This window comes from Pectinophora gossypiella, chromosome 3, assembly GCF_024362695.1.
Source record: "Pectinophora gossypiella chromosome 3, ilPecGoss1.1, whole genome shotgun sequence".
NCBI lineage: Eukaryota > Metazoa > Arthropoda > Insecta > Lepidoptera > Gelechiidae > Pectinophora > Pectinophora gossypiella.
The window spans coordinates 9,940,763-9,963,253 of NC_065406.1; the positions used below are offsets into that span (position 1 = coordinate 9,940,763).

Here is a 22,491-nt window from a genome sequence, read left to right on the forward strand (position 1 = left end):
TTATGCTATAGGAAACTTTGGGAGTTAAAAAAAACAATCGACTATAAAAATATGAATTTGCTCAGATCTCCATGATTTTTCCTTATCCTAACTTAAACAATTATCAAACTTTCGTCACGTTTTACTTCGTATTTCAGAAGTTTAACATACTTTTTCAACAATTTTCTCCAGTAACATTTGACATCTTTATCAGTGAGATTGTCCCATATGTGTTGGAACCCTCTATCAGCTATTGCTTTAGCTAATGAGTCATTTTCTTTAAAATATTCTATGTACTCTTTGATCTCTTCTTGTTTCGCCTTTGGATTTACAGGAACATAATGTACCCAAGGTTTTAAGGAGGGGTAAAAGAACTCTAGCCATTGATCGCCTACATGGAAAACTAAAGATTTGCATAAGAAAAGATGTTTAAATCTGAAACTAGCAGCGACTCCTCTGTAGTTGAAGAGATATTTGTATTTACAATGGTCTTCAAAGGATACTTCTGTTGCTGGAGGTGCATATAACGTGTCCTGAAACAGAAGTAAGTAACATTAACTAAAAGTCATCTTCATGTCCAATTGACAACTTTTCAATAATGGAATTTAAATTAAAAAATTGAAGCAATAACTTACAGCATCAGACTTCCATGCCTGATTTTTAGTATATTGAGCATCAACAAGTTCAGGCTTAGAGCGAGACAGCAATATTAAAGCATCTCTTTCTTCGTTTGTTCGAGACCCACGGAAAAATCCCTTTTCTTCCTTTTTCTCCCATGGCCAACTGTGACAATAAAAATACAATTCAGAAAAAACTATTATAATAGAATAGACTGTAGCTCTACTTTACGGAGGTATATTCTTTGATGACTAACTTTATTTCATCACAAAAGACTATGATCAAAATAAAAAAAATAACAAAATAATAATAAAAAATAGGCTTATTTTACTTACTTTTCAGCAGCAACAGAAATGGACAATCTGTGCTTGTCCCACCTGCCTATGCCTGTTGGATACAGGGCTATAGCTGGACCACCCTCCCAGAAGCTCCATGTGGGGTACATTATATCATAGTGGTCTTTAGTCTGCAAGAAAAGCATCCAACATATAAATGATTTGTTTTACAAGGAGTTGTAGTCAAATTTCAGTCTCAAACAAATTCAGAGCAAAAATAAGATATAGGTAAGTGGAAGGGATAAATAAACATTTGTTTCAACCTTACTGAAAGAAAATACTGGAACTTTTTTATGTCCCCACACATGGTTGACCTGTGGCCAGTCTCTAGTGTTGATAATGAGGTCCATGTCAGGTAATTTGGGTGCCAGAGCTTTCAAATAGTGCTCTATCCCGGCACATCTGGCAGGGAAGTGACATTCTTTTTCACGGTACAGCTTTCCATTAAAAATCTGAAAAGATTAAATTGAACCTTTATTAACTAGCAGTATTGAATAGGCTACATTTTATTATTAACAGTAATTTTTCAAAATTACTTTTTTTGCTTTTTATACAGCAACAAATCATCGGGAGATAACCTGCAGCACTATTAAATAATGACCAGTTAAAAAATAAATAATGATCAAGCTTACTTGATACTTAGTGCCTTTAGAACCAGCTTGTTCAATTAATTCCCTAGTAATTCCTTCACTGAATGGAGCCAAGTCCTTATCTATCACAGCTTTGTGACAACTACAGTTTGCTCTTTCACAGGACTGATATTGTTCCAAAGCAAAAGTTATTTTGTCTCTTATTTTTGTAGCCCACTCATTTATTTCTGGAAATGTAAATACAATAATAATTTTAAAAAAATCACATCATAAACAAGGGGTGTAAACAAACATGTACACTAGTTGTGCAAACTTATAGTTGCTATTTATTATTAATTTAGTCGCCATTATTGAAATTTCACACTATTAACTACACTATGTAGATCAATATGGAAAAAAATGTATACCTTTAGCATAATTGTTATGAGTGGCTGAACATCCATCTTCTTTTGAACAACTCCCTTCAAAATTACTAATATTTGTAACAGCGCTAATATATACTAATAATATAATAAAAAAGATGTTATTCATACTTGTATCATACGTTTAGTTTAAACCGATACGACCGGATCGAAACAAACATAACCTATAATTACTACAAAAATCACAAAGACCTTGTATAGAATAGACGGATAATATTTTAGAGTGACGATCAAACTATCACAGCTCTCTTTCTTCCCTATGGCAACAATCTCTGTGGAAAAAAGAAACAAACATAGACATTTTTTTTTTTTTGGTTATTTTGTCCGTAGGACAGGCAAAGGGATCATAGCCCATACAGCCAAGTCATGTGTTATATTTATTTATATATTTTTAGTTATAAAATTCATAGAAGGTTTAAACCAAGTCTGGCGTATTTTTACAAAATTAAGGCCGAAGCCAATTCTTAGCTTGATTTCAGAATTAAGGCCGAAGCCATGTCTTAGTTTGTTTTAAAAATTAAGGCCGAAGCCAAGTCTTATATTATTTTCAAATTAAGGCCGAAGCCAACTGCCAAGTCTTAGTTTGTTTTCAAATTAAGGCCGAAGCCAAGTCTTTAATTGTTTTCAAAATTAAGGCCGAAGCCAAGTCTTATATTGTTTTCAAATTAAGGCCGAAGCCAAGTCTTATATTGTTTTCAAAATTAAGGCCGAAGCCAAGTCTTAGTTTGTCTTCAAAATTAAGGCCGAAGCCAAGTCTTAGTTTGTTTTCAAAATTAAGGCCGAAACCATGTCTTATATTGTTTTCCAAATTAAGGCCGAAGCCAAGTCTTAGTTTGTTTTCAAAATTAAGGCCGAAGCCAAGTCACAAAATCATAAGTCAATAACAACTACAAGTAATCAAGAAAGGCAAAGGGTAAAATCCAAGACTAAAACACTAAAACAAAACAAAACGTATGTCGGCTGACATCTGTCAACACAACATTGAAACAAAAACAAAAGATACACAAAAGAAAAGAAAGTCAAAACGTAAAAAAGAACACAAATATATTCAAATTCAAGGTATTTCAAAGCAATAATCAAAAAGAAAGAAAGAATGTTTAGACAATCAAATATCTCCAAAAGTTGCTAAAACAAATTCATAGAGGGGCTTATAACAGTCCCTGTTTTTGAGAAGTTGCTGAAGGGAGAGCGGGATTTCTTCAGCTGTACGATATATGTTCAGGAGGCGGTCTATGAGAAGCAATCTGGGAAGAGTGAAACTACTGCAATCAAAGAAAAGATGTTGCAAAGTCTGATCAGCAGAGTTACAGAAATCACAAGTAGGTGATGTGAGAATTTTGATTCTATTTAAGTGGGCATTAAAACGGCAATGTCCTAGTCTAAGACGACATATAATTGAATAAAATTTTCTACCGGGGTACAGAGTACCTTTTGTAAACCATGGTGTTGATAAACTATTATTAATTTCGGCATACCATTTGCCTTTAGTTTGAATAATTTCCTGCCATGTTTCATTAAATTCATTTTTCAACTTTGTCCTGACAATAGCTACGATGTCAGAATCAGGAACTAAAACATTTTTAATGGGGTGAGACTGGGAACTATTTGTTATGGATCTGGCAAGAAAGTCTGCTTGCTCATTACCAACCACACCAATGTGTGACGGTGTCCAAGTCAATATTATATTTTTATTGTTTATTGACAGATTTTTATATTTTTCCCTTATGTCATAGATTATGTAGTTGGTATTACTAGTAAGGTTGGGATTATTAAGAGCTTGAAGAACACTCATACAATCTGAAACTATTAGCCACTTGTTGCCATCCTGAGACTCAATATAATCTAAAGCTATTAGAATAGCCAAACATTCAGCTGTATAGCTACTGACAAATGAAGGCAGTTTATACCCATGTCCCCCCTTAGCATGGGCATCATAAATTGCAGCAGAAACAGATTTGCTATTTTTGGCACCGTCAGTATAAACCTGATGATGATCAGACCAACCATTCAAAAAAGAATATACCTCTTCCTTACATTTCAAAGATGAATTTATATCAATTTTCATTGGAAAGAATTTAGAATCAAAAGAGTTCTCATAGCAAGGCCATAAAGAACTTGAATACAAATTAAAATCTTTTTGTAAATTTATAATTTCAGGCAGAAGCTGCCCAAGGGAACCAAAATATGAGCTACTAATTCTTGAGGAAGAAGACTGCAACTTCAGAAGCAAAGGATGATTTTTAATAGAAGAAATTTTCAATAGAAACTTAAAGATGAGATATTTGAACCTGCTTAACAAAGGAGGTACATTACATTCCACCTGCATCGATATGATGGGGGTGGAGCACATTGCACCAAGAATAATTCGTAAACAACGATTCTGGATCTTTTCTAATTTTTCAACAAATTTATTTACACTAGAAAAGCAAAAAAAAGCATATTCAAAATGACTCCTTACAATAGATTTATAAAGAATCAATAAAATTTTGGGATCTGCACCCCAGTAGGTACCAGTTAAAGATTTTAATATATTACAGGATTTGGATGCACGAGTTGTTAAGCAATCGACATATTTTTCAAACTTAAAATTATGCTGAAATAAAACACCCAAAAACTTAACTGTATTATCAACAGGCAGCAATCTATTATTATAATAAAGTTTAACACTTGACGTTTTAACCATTTTTTTAGAAAAGATAACTACTTTACTTTTGTCAGTGCTGATCTCTAAACCAAGACTTTCAAAATAAGTCTGCAAGTTTAAGAGAGCAGCATTAAGTTTCCCTAGAATATCAGGCAACTCAGTACCAGAACAATACACAGCCAAGTCATCAGCAAATTGTAAATTTTGAGTTTCACTGCCTAAAACTAAATTTAATTTATGAATATACAGTATGAACAACAATGGGCTTAAAATCCCACCTTGAGATACTCCTTTGAAGGAATTTCTAGGACCAATTAACTGATTATCATGTTTAATAAAGATTTTTCGACCATGCAAGAAATTAAATATCCAATTAATTATTTTTCCAGGCAGCTGCAATGAAGACAGAACAGTTGTTAAAATATCCAAATTAACATTATTAAAAGCGCCAACAACATCGAAGAAAATACAACCCAAAATCTGATCACGAGACAGAGCATCACGGACATCCAGACAAAAGTGACTCAGGCTTTCCCGCGCCGACCGCCCTCGACGAAAGCCAAATTGATTAGCTGGTAAGATACTATTGCTTTCAATGAAGAATTCCAAACGCTGTTTAATCAGTTGTTCAGCTATTTTACCAACACAAGAACTTAGTGTTATAGGACGATATGAATCAGCATGGCTACTATCCTTTCCTGGTTTTAAAATAGGCACTATACAATCTGTCTTCCATTGTTCAGGGATTAAGCCGTTTTGCCACAGATAATTTAGTAAATTCAAGAATAATAACATACTGGATGGATTTAGTAATTTAAGCATTTTGTATGACACCCAATCCAGGCCACATGCTGTATCCTTACGAGATCTTAAGGCTGATTTTAATTCTTCAATAGAAAAGACTGTTGCCAGAAAAGAATTCGTGGAACTTAATAATATATTAAAGTGATTGTTGTCAGACAATTTTTCAGCTGTGTCAGGAGTATACTTGCGCAAAAACTGAAATACCCAGGCTTGACTAGAAAACTCACTGTGTGTTGAAAAGGTTTTATTAAATTTCCTAGTTTTAGACCAAATTAGTTTCATTGGTGTTAGCCTGGAAATAGATATACAAAAATTTTCCCATGACGATTTACGTTCCTGCTTTAATGTGCGTTTTTTAAGGGCTTGCGCTCGCTTGAAGTTAATAAAAGTATCGACACAAGGATTTAATTTAAATTCTAAATATGCTTGTTTACAATTATTTACAGTTTTAGTACATTTTTCGTTCCACCAGATTAGAGGGATTCGATTTTTAGTTCTATGTTTATTATTATGAGAAGTTGAGGGTGAATTAACTTTGGTAGTACTGCCAGACCTTGAACATACTACACATTCATTTATAGTAGAAATGATGATATTGCAGAAATTGTTATAGCTCTCAATTAAATTACAAACATCAATTTGAAATTCGGATAACAACTCATTTACACGTTTCTCATATAGCTCCCAATCTACCATTTTCAGGTTGGCGTGAGGCGGGATGTTCGCCGAAGAGTCTGTAGCAACTGAAGGAGAAGATGTAAAACAATACTTCGTCAAAGTGGGTAGATGATAGCTACCACCTAAGGGATCTGACATGACCTGCCATTCACATGACAAGGCCAGTGATGAGGAAACCAATGTTAAATCAAGGCCATTTGGCCGCCAACTAAGGGTACCTGTTGTCGTTGCACGTCCGTCATTCAAGAGAACCAAGTCATTCTCATCCATGGAGTCCAAGACGCTTCTGCCTCGTGTATCAATACTACCACACCCCCAAATGGTGTGATGTGCATTGAAATCGCCTGCTATAATCAACGGTTTTGGAATACTACGAATCAAATTGTCAAATCTACCTTTATTAAAGGTAGGGTTACAATTACCTGGACTGTAAAAACTAGCGATAGATATGTATTTTTGATCAATTTGAACCTGAACTACAACGTTTTGTAGTGAGTCATCAAAGAAAGTGTCTAATTTACGAAATACTAGACTTTTATGAATTAGAATGGCTACTCCATTGTGGTCATTGCCGCAATCATTACGGACAGTGGAGTACCCTTTAATATTAAAATTTGTACAAGATTTAAACCAAGTTTCACTAATAATAGATATATGTATTTTATTATCAAAGAGAAATTTTTCAAATTCATGTCTATTACTTAACAAACTCTGTGCGTTCCACTGCATTATATTTATTGTTTGGGCTGAGAATTTGAAGAATTTTTATTTTTATGCTGAATAGTTTCTTTTATTGTGTCTGTTATCATTTGAGAGCTAATACTTGTGTTGTTTACTTTGTTTAATGTAATAACTTTTATTATAGATTCTGTGAGCAAAGTTAATGCGTTTTTATTAGATAGAATTAAATTTATTAATTCCTGACTGTTTTCTGTTTTGCTGAGTGATGGAAAGTGTTTATTTTTATTGCTGAATAAATCTGAAAAAGGTGTCGGCATAACTTTATTTTTATTTTCAATTATTTTTTGTTTCTTTACAGGACATTGCCCCGAAATAGACAAGTGATTTCCCTGACAGTGGACACAGATAGCTTTGTCTGATGAAGAGGTGCACGATTTAAAATTGTGCTGGTCACCACAAATTGAACATCTTTCAGAGTTTTTACAGAATTTTCCCAAATGACCATATCTTAAACATCTGAAACACTGTTTTACCGGGGGGATGTAGGGTAAAACAGGGAACCTCCACATTTTAATAAAAACATAGTCTGGCAAAGAAGTCGACGCTGAAAATGTAATTGCGACCGATTGGGTGGGTTGTAGTTGGAACGACTCTCCAACTTTCTCCCTTCTCATAATTCGTCGTACACAGATTACTTTTTTACAATTTGTACCTAGACCCAGTTCGTTAAATATTTTTTTGTTTGTCATACTGGTAGGCACTGAGTTGATAACGCCAGTCATTTCAGTGGTACCAGCAGGTATCGTCGCTTTTAAATTTTGGTCTCTCAAGAATGTAGAGTTATCCAAAAAAGCATTTGCTAAATTTGGGCGATCAAAGACTACGCCAATTTTAAATTTATTTATTTTTTTGAGATATTTAATGCCTTTGACTACTCTGGTGAAACAAGTGCTTAAATTCATCATATCTCGTGTCCCAATCGGTTGTTCAGTGCTACTTTCGATAAATACAACAAATTCATAACCTGCTGCGCTATCTTCTGGATACCGGCGACTATAATCAGTCACTCGGTATGGAGCATATTTGTCTTCTTCAATCTCCGTGTCCATGATCCTTGGCGGGTCGGTAACGTCCGAGTCAGAAGACTCGGGCTCAACAACCTCACCTGGTTCATCCCGAGACTGGGGCTGCTGCTTGCCTCCTTTTGTTGCCGAATACTTCCGCTTTGCCGGCTGGCCAGGCATCTTGCCCGCCGCGCGGGTCCTTAGCGGACCGCCTCTGCTACGGTTTTTTATAAAAACTTACCAAACGATAAATATTTACATTCAGATATGAAATAACTATTTATACAATAACTTAAACTAAATAATTATGTACAAATTATGCAAATATCTACAAAATTTGGAAATAAAATTGAAATTAAAATCGAGAGCTTAAAAAATCCCGCCTAACTTGTTCGAAGGTTCCCGCCCTTTTCCACAAACATAGACAAACACCGCTGTCTAGAACGTCAGTGTTTACCGTTTTGAGATGTTGTGGTAGTCAGCTGGATACCAAACCTGCCGTTAGTTTTTTGGTGTTTTGGGACATTATTTTAACTTTTTATATAAACAATCTGTGAAATAGTTATTCATTATGAACCATGGCTTGCGTAGCTATTGGTTGTGAGAGTAGAATGGGTGTTATAATGGAGAACGATCAAACAATGTCTCACCATGGGTAAGTTATCGACCACATAATACATGTTTGTGTGCAAGAAATACATTACCTGGTCTGGTTTTTGTAAAGTTTATTGAGCCCTAAACACGATGCAGACGCATATTTTCAGCAAAGCCGTCACATTTGTACAAATAATTGATTTCACATTTTACGTTAATCAGCTTTGACAGATCATGTACCCAAAGTATTATAAGTAGTGTTGTCCTTTGATATCGATAACATAATATTATGTTTGAATGTAACATCTACATGTTGCGTTATTCTATTCACGTTTAATTTATTTTTCGACCTGTTTCCGATTTGGATGAAGATTACATAAAGATATTGTATTTTCCAGATTTCCTAAATATCCTAATTTACGAAACAAGAAATTAAGAAACAATTAGATTCAGACCATGAAACGAGATAATTCTCTCTTCTGAAGGACGCCTTCTCCTTATTTAAGCCTGTGCTAATTACATTTCGATGTATCTTGCTTTCTATCGAGCAGGATACCAAAAAAAAATATTACATAGAGATGCAGTACCAACAATATTCACTCACATATCTCACATAAGGTGAGTTTAAGTTTAGTTATAAGTTTATAGATAAATTTGCAGCTATTTCGTTTTTGTATTCTACATTAGCATGGAAAAAATATTTCAATACAATACAAATATTCTCTATTGCACAAAATAATTAGTATGAATAACTATTTTGGTAATTACCTGTGATTATTCCTTCTATGTGCAATGTGTAAAAATGCAATGCTTGTGTATTTGTGTGCTCCACGTTAATATGTGCCATTCTTGCAGGTAAAGTTATAACGACCAGAGCCGACACTATACACTTCTAAAGAAAGTGAACAAGAGGAAATATTTTTTTTTATCACCAAAAGTCGGAATTGTTCAGTGCTTCGTAGTCATTGTATTCTAACTATATTGAATAAAAATCTTATAAAGAAGTATTTGCTTTTATTCTTTAATCGCATTGAGATAATCCCCGAAATATACTAGAAGGTCGTCTACTTCTTGTATCGAGAGCCGATTCGATTTCCGGTCAAGTCAATGAAAAACGTGTATTTAATTTTTATAAAAGGGTAGGTATGTGATTTATAGCAACCAAAGGGTGGCCGAATGTCGTATTAAAATGATTCTATAGTATATGTGGACTAGATGGACCGTCCTCGACCTCCTCGGCCATAACACCTTGCGAAATGACATAGATTCAAAAATGATAAATTGACCTTTAAGAAGTTTGTCCATGATAATTACGTTGAATAAGTGGTTCTGAATCTGTCACCGCAACGTACGGTTCTTCTTAGGTATATTTCTATCAGTGTACAAATAGGTATCGTTTTAACTAATTTACTTGTGGTTCTACCCACCCAGGTATGGATACTAGGTCGTTATTTCTGTATTTAATTAATCATTCAATTTGTAATGTATATTTTTTTAGATCTTGGACTAACATGAAATATTTAGCCAATAATAATGTCGATAAAGACATGGAACGGCACTAGTGGTTCTGATACAAAAACATATACTATAGGTACGTTTCTATAACAAACCCGCTACACGAGTACAAAAGACGTTACGACGATAGTATATTTATCTCTTTTTAACTTATGACGGCTCACATGAGTGCGAAAGACAAAACCTATGTTTTTCTTTCGTCTTAAATATGCTCCGTCTATTCTATACAAGGTCTTTGAAAAATCACTGTCAATCTGATTTTTTACATTTTTTTAATGATTATGGCCTGGAATCGATTCTTTTGGCCCAACTGTCAATCTCACACTTGATCGCAGGGTAACTCTGTACCAATTTATCGAATTTATCACACTCCCCGGGGGATTAATGGAGCATACTCCACCTCGCTGCTCTACTGCGGATTGGTGGAGGTCAAGTGGAGGTATTTTACGGCTAGTAACCGAACCTCTTTTTTATTTGTTCAGAAATATCCATTCCAAACAAAGTAAAATGTGAAATCACAAGTGATTTCGACAATTTGCCCATCGTACTCGGATCTCCAGATCGTGAGTGTGAGCTCAAATTAGCAGCTATAAATAAAATTCAAGACAAATAGTCCTCATTTGACTTGATATTGCCAATCCCAAGAAACTTGAGATTCGCCGTACTTTGGAGAAGTTGCCACAAATTGGCAACCCTGCTGAATCAAATGCTACTGTACTGTAACGAATAAACCACCTGATACTTGATCTAACAAGCGAACAAACCAAGAACAATTGGCTGCACTGTGAGATTTATAGATCAAGATGGGGCTTCCCGTGAGTTTAGATAGATAATGAAAACAACGTTGACATACAATATATTTAAAAAATAACAATTCCAAATGTAATGTTATAACATGGCCTCTGTGGTCCAGTTGATGAGCGTTGAGCTAACGATCCGGGGGTTCCGGGTTTGAATCCCGGTGGGGATATATCACACAAATCACTTTGTGTTACCTAGTTTGGTTAGGACATTGCAGGCTGATCATCCGACTGACTGAAAGTAAGATGATTCGTGCTTCGGAGTGCACGTTAAACAGTCGGTCCCGGCTACGAGTTACAAGTATGTAGTCGTCAGGGGCTTTTGGCGGCTCAATAGTAACCCTGACACCAGGGTTGATGAGGTTGGTCATTGATCTCACAACCCACACGAGAGAAGTATTACTCACGCGAAAGATGTAGCTTTTGATAAATTAAAGTCAACATTTATTTTTACGTACTCATTTTATTTTAAAAATACATATCTATAAAAGGTAGGTAATATTCCAAACTTAATAATCTCCATATTCTCAAAATAAACCACTTTCACATGTATAAAATAATTCTAAATTGTGCAAAAAATGAAAATGATATATAAAACCCACATTATTCCTATTGTGCATGCACACTAGACCGCACGCGCAGTTTCAAAATTTACAAGTACCAGGTAGGTACCCTACAAGCATTCAGTCTTTCTACAGTCTACAGAAATAATTTCTTTGACTATGCATCCAGTACATATAGATAACTACAGAATATTAATAAACAAGTCTAAAACAAGGCACTTATTGGGTACCTATTTATAATTTCTACTATTTATTTAAAAATAGTTTAATTTCGTAACAAGACTAAGCATAATATGGCAATTTTCGTCTTCCAATATCTTCATAATAACATTGTTTTCATGTGACTAATATTTTCTTATCGAATCACTGATGAGTTTTCCGCACTGTAGAAATAAATTTTACATCATTTATTCAATTTAAAAAAGTTCAAGAATCATCTTGTATACATCGCAAAAATACATAACAAAATTGTAATAGCTCTATTATAATAATGAATGTCACCTCTGTTGTAAATACAATCACTGGTTACTCCTACCTACTGGTTATTCTTAGGGGACTAAGTTTGGAAATGTATGTTACAAAATGCATTTTCTTCTCACCAATAGATATTTTTTTACTTCATTTGCTTTAATGGTACGAAATAAAGATATATTATTATTATTATTATATTATTTAAAGTGATGTTATTTTACATGGTATAGATTTTCCGAGTATTTCAAATTTAGCATAATGCTTTGTAACCTAATCCTAAGACGGGGTTTACTGAGCATGAGATGTAAGCGTCCGATTCAAAAGGTACCACTTGTGATGAGAACCAATCAATATATTTTTCCAAACATTTCTCTCTTGCATCCGACTGCCGCAGAAGGAGGGTAATTTTTTCTTTGTCTTGGTATTTGTGTGTACATATACAAAGCGTCCATAGCGGGATGGCAACCTAACTTAAAAAATAGGCGCCAGAGGAGCAGATTAAGGCACAACAATTTAAAAAAAAACACATCGCGCTTTTTTTTCCCGCCTCACAAGTGGTTCGTTGGTCACCGAACACCCGCATATAATTGTATAATGAACATATTTATTTACTTAGTGAGTTTTCGCTCTAGTTGCTCAGCGATGGCTAGAAGGAAGTCCTCAGTGTGCAGGTACATGCCTTCCTTCGTATTCTCCATGCCGTGGATGCAGATCACCAAGTCCTTGGTCATCTTGCCGCTGTCGATGCACTCTACACAGGCCTAAGGGTCAACAATACAAAATACTTGTAGCAAGTTCGAGAAATACACGAAATATTTCATGTCCATCCTTTCCTAGAAAGCGTTTTCTCCCGGATAAAAATCTAAATGCTTCTTTTAAGTCAAATTAAGATCTACAGTGCATTGCAAGGTATAGTAAAAGTATAGATGGACTGAAAGAAAAATATAATGTCTACTTTATTGTAGATAGCTGAATATGCTTCAACATTTAAATAATATTATGTAGTATGTTAATCAATGTCAATCTTATTTTTGCTGACAGTACCTGTTCAAGCGACAGCGCGAACTTCTCCAACTCGGGAGTATTGTCTAACTTGGCGCGGTGGATGAGGCCCCGGGTCCAGGCGTAGATGGACGCGACAGGGTTGGTGGACGTAGGCTTGCCCTGCTGGTGCATGCGGTAGTGACGGGTGACCGTCCCGTGCGCCGCCTCCGACTCCACGGTGCGCCCGTCCGGGCACATCAGCACTGACGTCATCATACCAAGGGAGCCGTAACCCTGGACAAGTGGTAGTTATGTAAGTTTATACTACATATATACTTATTAAAAAACACAGCATTCGTTCAATTTCAGTTCCTTATAAACTAAGGTATTGTGACGTCTCCAATTACTGCTACCACTAGCCGTCCCTGCCTACTCTTATAGAGATTACGGCGTATACGTGCATTTTTGGTAGCGGTAGTCATTGAATACCGCGAGACATAAATTAAAATACATTTTATTTTGGGCTTTTTTTACATCCTTTGTGTGATGTATATAAAGAAGACAGAAAAGTTCATTGGTGATAATTTCCGTAGACACATTTCTAATTTAATTTTAAGTTATACCTGTCATTTTCATATCCGCCGAAAAGGAAAGGGACGGGTAATCGACGGGCATAAAATTTATGGAACACACGTCGATTTTAGGCAGAAATCTAAAACAGCCCTCTAAAAATTTTACATTGGCCTATAACCCGACAGGATTAAGTTGACAGCACCCGTCAAACGGGTTGCATGCCAGCTAGATACCTCTTTGATTTGCCCTGGTTATTAATTCATTCACTCATTTATTTTAAAATTAACAGTTGTCAATCATCCCAGTAAATTGATAAAGTCCTATTCAATTATTTTGTAGTAAAATATGTAATAATTTGGAATGATGACAATAATAATTGGGACTCATCTGAGAAAATTACATGACTCTACTTCAATAATGTTACATAATGTTAAGTAACAATAACATACTGCATTAAGATAAGATATTATTTGTGGAAATTATATAATATTGCGGTCACTGATTTCGTATCTGATGTTTACATATTTTGATTTAGTTTCAGCTGTTGCTGTCAGATAATGAACAGTAAAATTTCCCTATCACTCTGCACTTAAAATTTGAAATTCTGATTACGCTTCATAAAACCTTGAAGATTTGTTATTCAAAACAATAAAGTGATGCATTGTTTTGATAAAAGACGTCTATTTGTCAAGGTGTGCTGAAAATAAGAAGTAACCGTGTTTTTAATACAATAATCAATCAATTTAATCTTGAGTAACGTACGTGACTAAATATGAAAAAGAAAACAGCTCTTATTTTTGTTTTTGATGATGATCAAAGTTTTTACCGATAGTGGTGAATTTGTTTTTATAAATTGTTTTGGCTTTTAAAAGTCTGCGACTTACTTTAATGACTATGCAGCACCGAGTATTTTACATACGTATATATGCCTAAAATGAAACCTACGAAATAGTCACCCATTCAACTATTAAATAAATAAAACGCTGAGTCACCTGGGCTACAATGTCAGACTGCACATCTCCGTCGTAGTTCTTGCAGGCCCACACGAAGCCGCCGGCGCTCTTGAGGCCCTGCGCGACCATGTCGTCGATCAGACGGTGCTCGTACCAGATCTTAGCCGCCTCGAACTTCTGCTTGTAGTCACTGAGGAGAAATGTTTATAATCACATTTCTTAGTACAGCATAGCTGACGAGGTGTGGGTGTATAGTGTATACTACCACCTCTGCCTACCCCTTTGGCGATAGAGGCGTGATGCTATGTTATGGTATTATGTTAAGGATGGCTACTTATGTTAGGAACTGACCTATCACCGATCAGTGGCTGTACATGGATATAATGAAAAATTTCCTGTAGGGGTAGGCAGGAACCAGGGAATATAAATTTCTAACCACTTCTGTTTCAACTATAATTAATAGATAACATTGTAAAATGTGACACCTACATCAACACAACTCATCATCACCAGCCCATTAACGTCCCCACTGCAGGGGCACGGGCCTTCCCTATGGATGGATTGGGAGACCGGGCCTTAAACCGCCACGCGGGCCCAGTGCGGATTGGTGGTTATTAACGACTGCTAATGCAACCGGGACCAACGGCTTAGCGTGCCTTCCGAAGCACGGAGGAGCTCGAGATGAAAACTTTTTTTTGTGGTCACCCATCCTATGACCGGCCTTTGCGAAAGTTGCTTAACTTCAACAATCGCAGACCGTTTACCGCTGCGCCACCGAGCTCCTCAACACAACTCATGGGACAGTATCATAGTGGTGATGTCAGTCTTACCGTTGCAGGTTATTTCTTTCCAGTGGGACATTCAAGAATGCTGCCAAATATTTTCTACAAACCTTTGGTAAATTTCTTCGAAGATGTCCTTGAATCGACCGTCGTAGCGTTTCAGAATAGTGTTCTTTGTGGATAGATAGAGCGGCCATTTCTTCGTTAGCGCCACCTGTGTCAATGACAGTTATATATTATTACAGTCTGTCTGTATTTATATTGCATATATTGTTGAATCTAAACATTTGAGGTCATTGCCTACTTATAATTGTGTATTTTATATATGTATATGATTAGTTTGAATATGTTTTTCAATAGAAATATTTTTCTCATTATTTTTTCAAGGTGACAATTTTTAATTCAAATCCGTGTAGGCGTGAAAACGTAACCGATATCCAGAGTTACTTTTACGTTTATACATCACGTGATACTGGTAGAATTATGATCACACAAAAGACATTAATCAAGAATTGGGTAGTTTCCTAGGTCAAAGCAAAAATTATGAAATTCTGATTACGTCGTTCTTTTTCTGACGTTTTCTTTTTCTATTTACGAATTTAAATAAATATAAATGTAATATAATAAGTGCGACATTTTGTAACGTTTTTCTATGACGTCACAGGTTGCTTTTTCACACAAATTCCATAGAATTTCGTGCTGTGATGTTTAGTAAAAAAATAACTGATTTGACTAGTTGGAAACTACCCTTTTGAATTGAACTTTAGTATGGATTAATACATACATACATATATAAACTCACGCGTATTTCCCGTCGGGGTAAGCAGAGACTATAAAATCCCATTTGCTTCGATCCTGACACACTTCTCTTGCTTCCTCCACATTCATCAATCGCTTCATACACGCACGCCGGTTCAGAGTAGATCGTAGTAAACCTTTTCTAGGGAAATCTCCAATTTGGTCGATGTAAGTCCTTCTAGGATGGATTCATATTCACCTGAAAACTGGAATGAGCGAACGATCGGATGGAGTCGTCAAGGTTGTACATGCCCATGGCGACGCCGGGCGTCTTGAAGTCGAACAGTAGTCGCTTCTCCACAGTGCCGTCTGCTGCCGTGTACACCATTTCTACCTAAGAATCAATTACATACCGCGTTAATACTAAGCATAGCGACAGGTTCTACACCAATAAATAACATGAACTATATTGCTAACAATGTAACAACACCAGGTGTGTGTAACATCACTTCAAACAAAGCAATACCAACATGATCTCACAGCCTCAAAGTATCATTAATTAAAACATACTGAAAGCAGCTTTATACAGAATTGATTGAAATAAAAATAAATGGTAGATGATGGATTTTCAATATAAAAAGGATTATGACTCGGGCCATTGTGAGTTTTATAAGACTGGACTTTTTAGCGTACTAGACGTTTTAGAATAGATAATTAGACCTTGGCAACCTGATGGATTTACACTTAAAGCGGCAATTTAAATAAAGCACCTTTCCAGGTTTAGGCACAACGAAGTCCTGGGCCTTGTACTGGTCACCGTGCGCGTGACGGCCGATGACGATGGGCTTGGTCCAGCCAGGGATCAGCCGCGGAATGCTGTTGCACAGGATCGGCTCCCGGAACACCGTGCCGCCCAGAATGTTACGAATCGTACCGTTCGGACTCAGCCACATCTTCTTTAACTTGAATTCTGGAAAGTTTTGGACTCAATGTAGTGTACTCACTTCTAACATAGCACAGCAACACGCCTACCTATATCCCCGCAGGTGTCGTCAAAGGTGTATACTTTATATATATACACACACACTCCTGCCAGCTATCTTTAATAGAGGCGAACTATTGCCATTAACCGGGTTGTAATCCAAGAAACCAAGTGATATCAATCACTCGGTGCACTGTTTTACTTAGAATAAGATCTTTAACTTTGTGTTCTTGCAAATAAATGATTATGATTATTATCTGATCCAAACATGAATTCAAACTCATTTATCGAATTCATTGGTTAGAGCCCATGACTATCACGGATTGATAGAGTACCTTCTAAATTTCGCCACCTCTTGAAGATTCATGCTTGCCACAGCGCCCCAGCCCGCTTGTCCTCTCTTCCACAAGTTTCAGTAACTTACGCAATGGAGTAACTATCCTTGGTAACATTGTTCTAATTTGAAAGTTTTTCAACCAACCTTCAGTGCCTTATCATCCCTAATGCTAAATGCTAATGATGATAACCATACCTTCAACTCTCTGTTCATCGGGCGTAATGGTGGCGCACTTGATACCGACATTGTGCTTGAGGATGGCGTGGGCGGCATCGACGGTCACCTGGTCATCCGTGGCGTCACGGTGAGGCAGGCCCAGGTCGTAGTACAGGCAGTCCAGCTGTCAATACAATACTCTATATATTAAAAGCAATGCTGCACGACGAAACACTTCTTGTTATTCAATTAAAGACACCATGTTGTGTCCTGAATTTTAAGTAGTAGAACAAGCGAGAGATTATTGTTTTATTTTCTTACTGACTCGCGAATTGTTATTGCGAATAGCGTGTCATTGCCACTTAAGCGTCGGTTAGCATTTTAATAGAGATGACAATTAACACTATGTAGAACTTTGGCCTTTGGGCGTCATTACACTCTTACAAGTGGAAAGCTGAAGGGACCGACATGTGTCGGTAGTCTGTAGTAAGCTTTTCTAGATGGGAAGACTAGCCTTAATAAACAAGGAACATACAGCTAAGAGAAAAAACATAGTCCTAATACCAGAAGAAGAAGACAAAATTAATTCACAGAAAATAACCTGCACGCACTTTCGTTATCGGTTTTAACTTTACAATTTTAATAAGGACGTGGTAATGAGGTGTCCTTTTAACGACGAAGCAGTCAGCTAATCATTCCACGATCATATCGATCATTAAATGAAATCAATCGCAAATAAATCGGAACGATACAGCCAGTAGAAAGAACATTGGTGCACGATGCACCGTGCATTTCATCCATTGAATATGGAGTCCCTACTACATGGGACTTAAACATAGCTGGGAGATATAATATACTATAACACCTCGGCCTAACCCTTCGACGCTACAGGCGTGATGCAATGATTGTTAAAAGTAAGTAAATAACCTGACCTATCTTCAGGGACGAATGTCTTCCCTCATGCTTGGTTTAAATAAGTTATTTGGCGAATTGAGATGGAAAATGTACGCGAAAATTTTTTGCCTCATTAGGTAAATTAATAAATGTCAAATATCAATGTGTTACGGAGGTATATTAAATATTATGTTAACGTAACTGAGCTTGCGCTCCAATCAGTAATGCTCAGAGACATAAGTATAGCGTAAATGTTATCGCGTTTTGGGCGCCTCGGTTTATTAGGTTATTGTGCTGATAACTTTTATGGTTGGACAACAATTTGTGCCTATTTATAATAATATAATGACTGATTACACGCCTGCGAAGATATATTTAGACGACATCCTGTTGTAGCTCTATATAACACCTTAACTTTTATGGTCAACTTTAGCGTGGAACCAGAAGATACACTTTGAATATCCTTGCGATTTGCGATAGTAATGCGACATGATATATTTTTTTCTACATTTATAGACGCAAGTAAATAATAATTTTATTTATTGAAGTTAAGGTTAAAGATAAATTGCTTATTAGCTTGTAGGCTAGATTGTAATATTATGAAGAATCTTACCCACAAAATGTATTAACGTTATATTATATTGTGACATAAGTACAAAGGCCCGCCCGATATAGACCGGTTTTATTAATCAAACTGAAATTCAAGATACAGTAAAGTCCAATACACACATAGGCTGTATCGGGAGTGTTCCGAGGACGGGAACTTTAGTAATATTTGAGTTTGTAGGCATTCATATAGAAATACCTATCGGCACCGCGGCGACACGCGGTAAGGTTTCATACTGGTAGCGAACCACCTCTGTATGCACATACAAAATAACGCCTATTTCACACCGGGGTAAGCAGAGACTATGGAATTCCATTTATTTCGATCCTGACACGCTTCTCTTGCTTCCTCCACATTCATCAATCGCTTCATACCTGCTCGCCGGTACCTCTGTATGAGTAAAGCTTAATAAGGGTGACGTATTCTTTTTCATATCTAGTATGTTTGTAGAATGAAATATACAGCCAAATCACAATAAAATAGATAATGCTAACATTGGCCTCATAATTGTGATAACCAAGTCACGTAAATAACTGTGTGATAACCTGCTTGCATTAGTATTACACATAAGTACATACACTTTAATTATGTACTTAGCTACATTTATTTACAGAAAGCTTTGAATGATATAATTTATGTAAATTGAGAAGTAAAATAGAAATTTTAATGAAAAATTATCATTAAATAAAGTATTATGTATGTTCAGTGATGATAATTCATAAACACACATACATAATAGGGTAGTTTGCAACTAGTCAAATCATCTACTTTTTACTAAATGTTAAAACACGAATTTACTATAGAATTTGGATGAAAAAGCAACCTGGGACATGATAGAAAAACGTGACAATGTTGCACTTATTATTCATTTATATAAAAAGTTGTTTGTCACATTTAAGGTCTGTCTTTATTTAGTAATCAGAATCTCATAATTTATCTTTGACCTAAGAAACTACCGTATTCCTGTTAAGGTAAACAAAATCAAGTCAACAGAAAAAGATATATTATTATGGACATTTCTGGGCATTTGCGTCATACATAAATAAAAATATTTATTATATGATAGTACAATTTAAAATAATAAAGCAAGACAAAAAAGTTATTAGGGATAGCAGAATTTAATGTAATCTAAAGTCCTTATAAAATCCAAACCTTATTATTTAACTAATGTGTCTGCAAATCTGGGCTGCAGGAGATTAATATAATTGCTTACCAATAAAAAAATGAAGATTTTTAAGAGTTTACATAATTATTACTTATATAATATATATTTACATAGTTTGCAAACAACGACTTTGCAAAAGCCGGTTTACTAAGTACTAGTACTGTCACACACACAATAGATAAAAAATACAAACATAAGTTATATGAAGTTAACTTTATATAATATCTGATATGTTTTACTAAAATAAAACAAACCTTGACATAAGGGAAGATGAGCTTCTCCTTAATCATTGCCCAGATGATGCGAGTCATCTCATCTCCGTCCATCTCCACCACCGGCTTAGCAGCAACCACTCTTTTGGCGGTAGCATCTGTTTTATTTATAAATTAAATAATAAGTAAGTGTTAATGTGTGTGTCTGTGTAAGTGTGACTAGTGCAACTCGAAATACAATTGTGGGCTTATTATGTACACACATACATACATAAACTCACGCCTATTTCCCACAAGGGTAAGCAGAGACTATGGAATTCCATTTGCTTCACCTGACACACTTCTCTTGCTGCCTCGAGATACATCAAATGTTTGATACATGCATGCCTGTAGCTTATTATGCATATGTGAATTAGTTTGATTCAATACTACTTAATTGCACACAACACAATAGGATGGTTACAGATGTATAAAACAGTGATTTATAATTGACAACATTTCAAATTTTTAAGCCGTGGTTTTTTTGTGCTATTTCGAAAGTACTTGTTTAAATAGAAGACACGTATTTTTTCTTTTCAAGATTTTTCCACTAGAAGTTACAAAAAATATTTTTTGAAAATTGGATTCTGCCATTGATAGAATGAAGGCAGTATAATGTAATGTACCTTTGCATGCGTATTTAAAACAAGTCGCAAACAAAGTGTCATGTTATGTATGACATTTACTTTTTTTATAATTTTTATGTAAAGGTCTGAACTTATTATGCCTTCCTCTTGTGACCTCGTGGATTTTTCAATATATTTCTATTATTACTGAATTAAAAAATCTGAAAAAATGTGTTTTGTGTAAATCATAGAAATATCTCGAAATGGTTTTCGATTTAAGGCACCTTAGTAAAAATGAAATGTTGTCAATTATTCTCTTTGCAGATGGACAAAAGAAGCACAATAACTTACTTTTTTCAAAGATCTGGCCATACTAGATTAAAAAGAAGTTACCTCTAGCCACTTAAAAATAATATTTTATTTTTTCTTAATTCAGAATATGGCATGCACTTAATTTATATTGAATAAAAGTGGACAATCATAAGAATTTTAAAAATACCTATTGCAGGAATGAAAAAGATTATCATTTCATTTTTTTATCAGATAAATCATAACTTGACTCTAAGTAAAAAAAAATATAACCTTGTTTAATGAATAAAAACAGAAAGAGAACTAGTTTACTAAATAAATAATAGCTAATACTGGCACAGATAAGTCATCAATTATAACAGGCAATGTAACAAAACCAGTTTTCAAGTAGGTACTAGTCAGTTTTAAAATGTAGTGGGTATGGTTAGGTAATAAACACATCGACAGGTTATTGAACTACTGTTACCAAAAAGCCGGTTGACATTTGCGAGCATACGAGGACCGGCTTTTCGCATATCAGGCGCCGAAAGCCTGCCCTTGAAGCAGACACTGACATGTACCTGAGCCGGTTATACTGTAGGTGTGATTACCGCTGCCAATGCGGGTACAAAGGGTAGTTATAATTACTTTCAACTATAACCCAAATTTAATATATTTTAAACTGTTAAATATCAATTAGTCTTTTGCTACCTAACCCAATATCAAACCACACACTACGTAGGTATACCAAGTTTACCTTGTTATCAATTATTTAGCAATGATAATCATGGTTATTAATTTCAAAAAATGTACTCACAGTATCGTCTGTTAACAGGAGCGTGGTCACTCACTAGTTTGAATAGACGCCTGGTATTGTTACTGGCCATTTTTTTATATTAAATATACTTTACGTGGCGCCTGTAACAATCAAGAACCCCAACAAGTGGTCTGCGTGCCGTGCCGCTACACGCCGTCAACACAACTCACTCCGCTCCGGTCAATCAACTGTCAACTGACAGATAAAGTGATGTAGAAAGTTCCGTTATCGATAAGATTCTACGTATACATCGATTTGAGTATGATTCGAATACTCAATAAAGGAAAGATAAGTATAAGTAATCATTAAAAATTGACACTTCATTATTGTATCATACATATGTATGATACGTACATAATATATATTACATGTATATTACATCATACATATGTATGATACAATAATGAAGTGTCGTATAAATTATAAGAAGCACATCGTGCAACTGCAGACGCAAACAATATACGTTGTTTAAATCATTTATATTTGCTAACTCTGACAAGACCAGCTTTATTTTATTTTAGTTAAATCGAATTCATTTTGTTAGTCAGAAGATTGACAAAAGATTGATTACAAACCACCGACAGATTTAGTGCTGAGAGTTTAGAAAAATAGTCAATCTTTTGACAAACAGCGTATGACC

The 22,491-nt window shown here is 35.4% G+C and overlaps 2 protein-coding genes across 2 annotated transcripts; both read right to left on the bottom strand.

Moving 5' to 3' along the window:
* Window positions 1-42: 42 nt before the first annotated feature.
* Window positions 43-2,120, bottom strand: LOC126381800 (O-glucosyltransferase rumi homolog). The gene is made up of 6 exons (XM_050031293.1): window positions 1,930-2,120; window positions 1,565-1,749; window positions 1,196-1,384; window positions 933-1,063; window positions 615-762; window positions 43-512 (listed from the first exon to the last, which is right to left on the bottom strand). Exons 1-6 carry the CDS (start codon window positions 2,051-2,053, stop codon window positions 93-95), a joined length of 1,197 nt encoding a protein of 398 aa, XP_049887250.1. The 5' UTR covers window positions 2,054-2,120; the 3' UTR covers window positions 43-92.
* Window positions 2,121-11,167: 9,047 nt separating this feature from the next.
* On the bottom strand, window positions 11,168-22,031 carry LOC126382038 (isocitrate dehydrogenase [NADP] cytoplasmic-like). Its single transcript, XM_050031725.1, has 9 exons — window positions 21,852-22,031; window positions 20,184-20,299; window positions 17,303-17,447; window positions 16,559-16,758; window positions 16,048-16,182; window positions 15,161-15,264; window positions 14,308-14,458; window positions 12,803-13,036; window positions 11,168-12,519 (listed from the first exon to the last, which is right to left on the bottom strand). Exons 1-9 carry the CDS (start codon window positions 21,919-21,921, stop codon window positions 12,367-12,369), a joined length of 1,308 nt encoding a protein of 435 aa, XP_049887682.1. The 5' UTR covers window positions 21,922-22,031; the 3' UTR covers window positions 11,168-12,366.
* Window positions 22,032-22,491: the final 460 nt, after the last annotated feature.

Coding starts and splice junctions, on each gene's coding strand:
- LOC126381800 (XM_050031293.1), bottom strand. CDS start 2,053: ATGAATAACATCTTTTTTATTATATTATTAGTATATATTAGCGCTGTT. Junction 1,385..1,564: donor CTAAAGGCACTAAGTATCAA/GTAAGCTTGATC, acceptor TAATCTTTTCAG/ATTTTTAATGGAAAGCTGTA. Junction 1,064..1,195: donor CAGTATTTTCTTTCAGTAAG/GTTGAAACAAAT, acceptor CTTTTCTTGCAG/ACTAAAGACCACTATGATAT.
- LOC126382038 (XM_050031725.1), bottom strand. CDS start 21,921: ATGGCCAGTAACAATACCAGGCGTCTATTCAAACTAGTGAGTGACCAC. Junction 20,300..21,851: donor TCCTGTTAACAGACGATACT/GTGAGTACATTT, acceptor TAAATAAAACAG/ATGCTACCGCCAAAAGAGTG. Junction 15,265..16,047: donor TCGCTCATTCCAGTTTTCAG/GTGAATATGAAT, acceptor TCATTGACACAG/GTGGCGCTAACGAAGAAATG.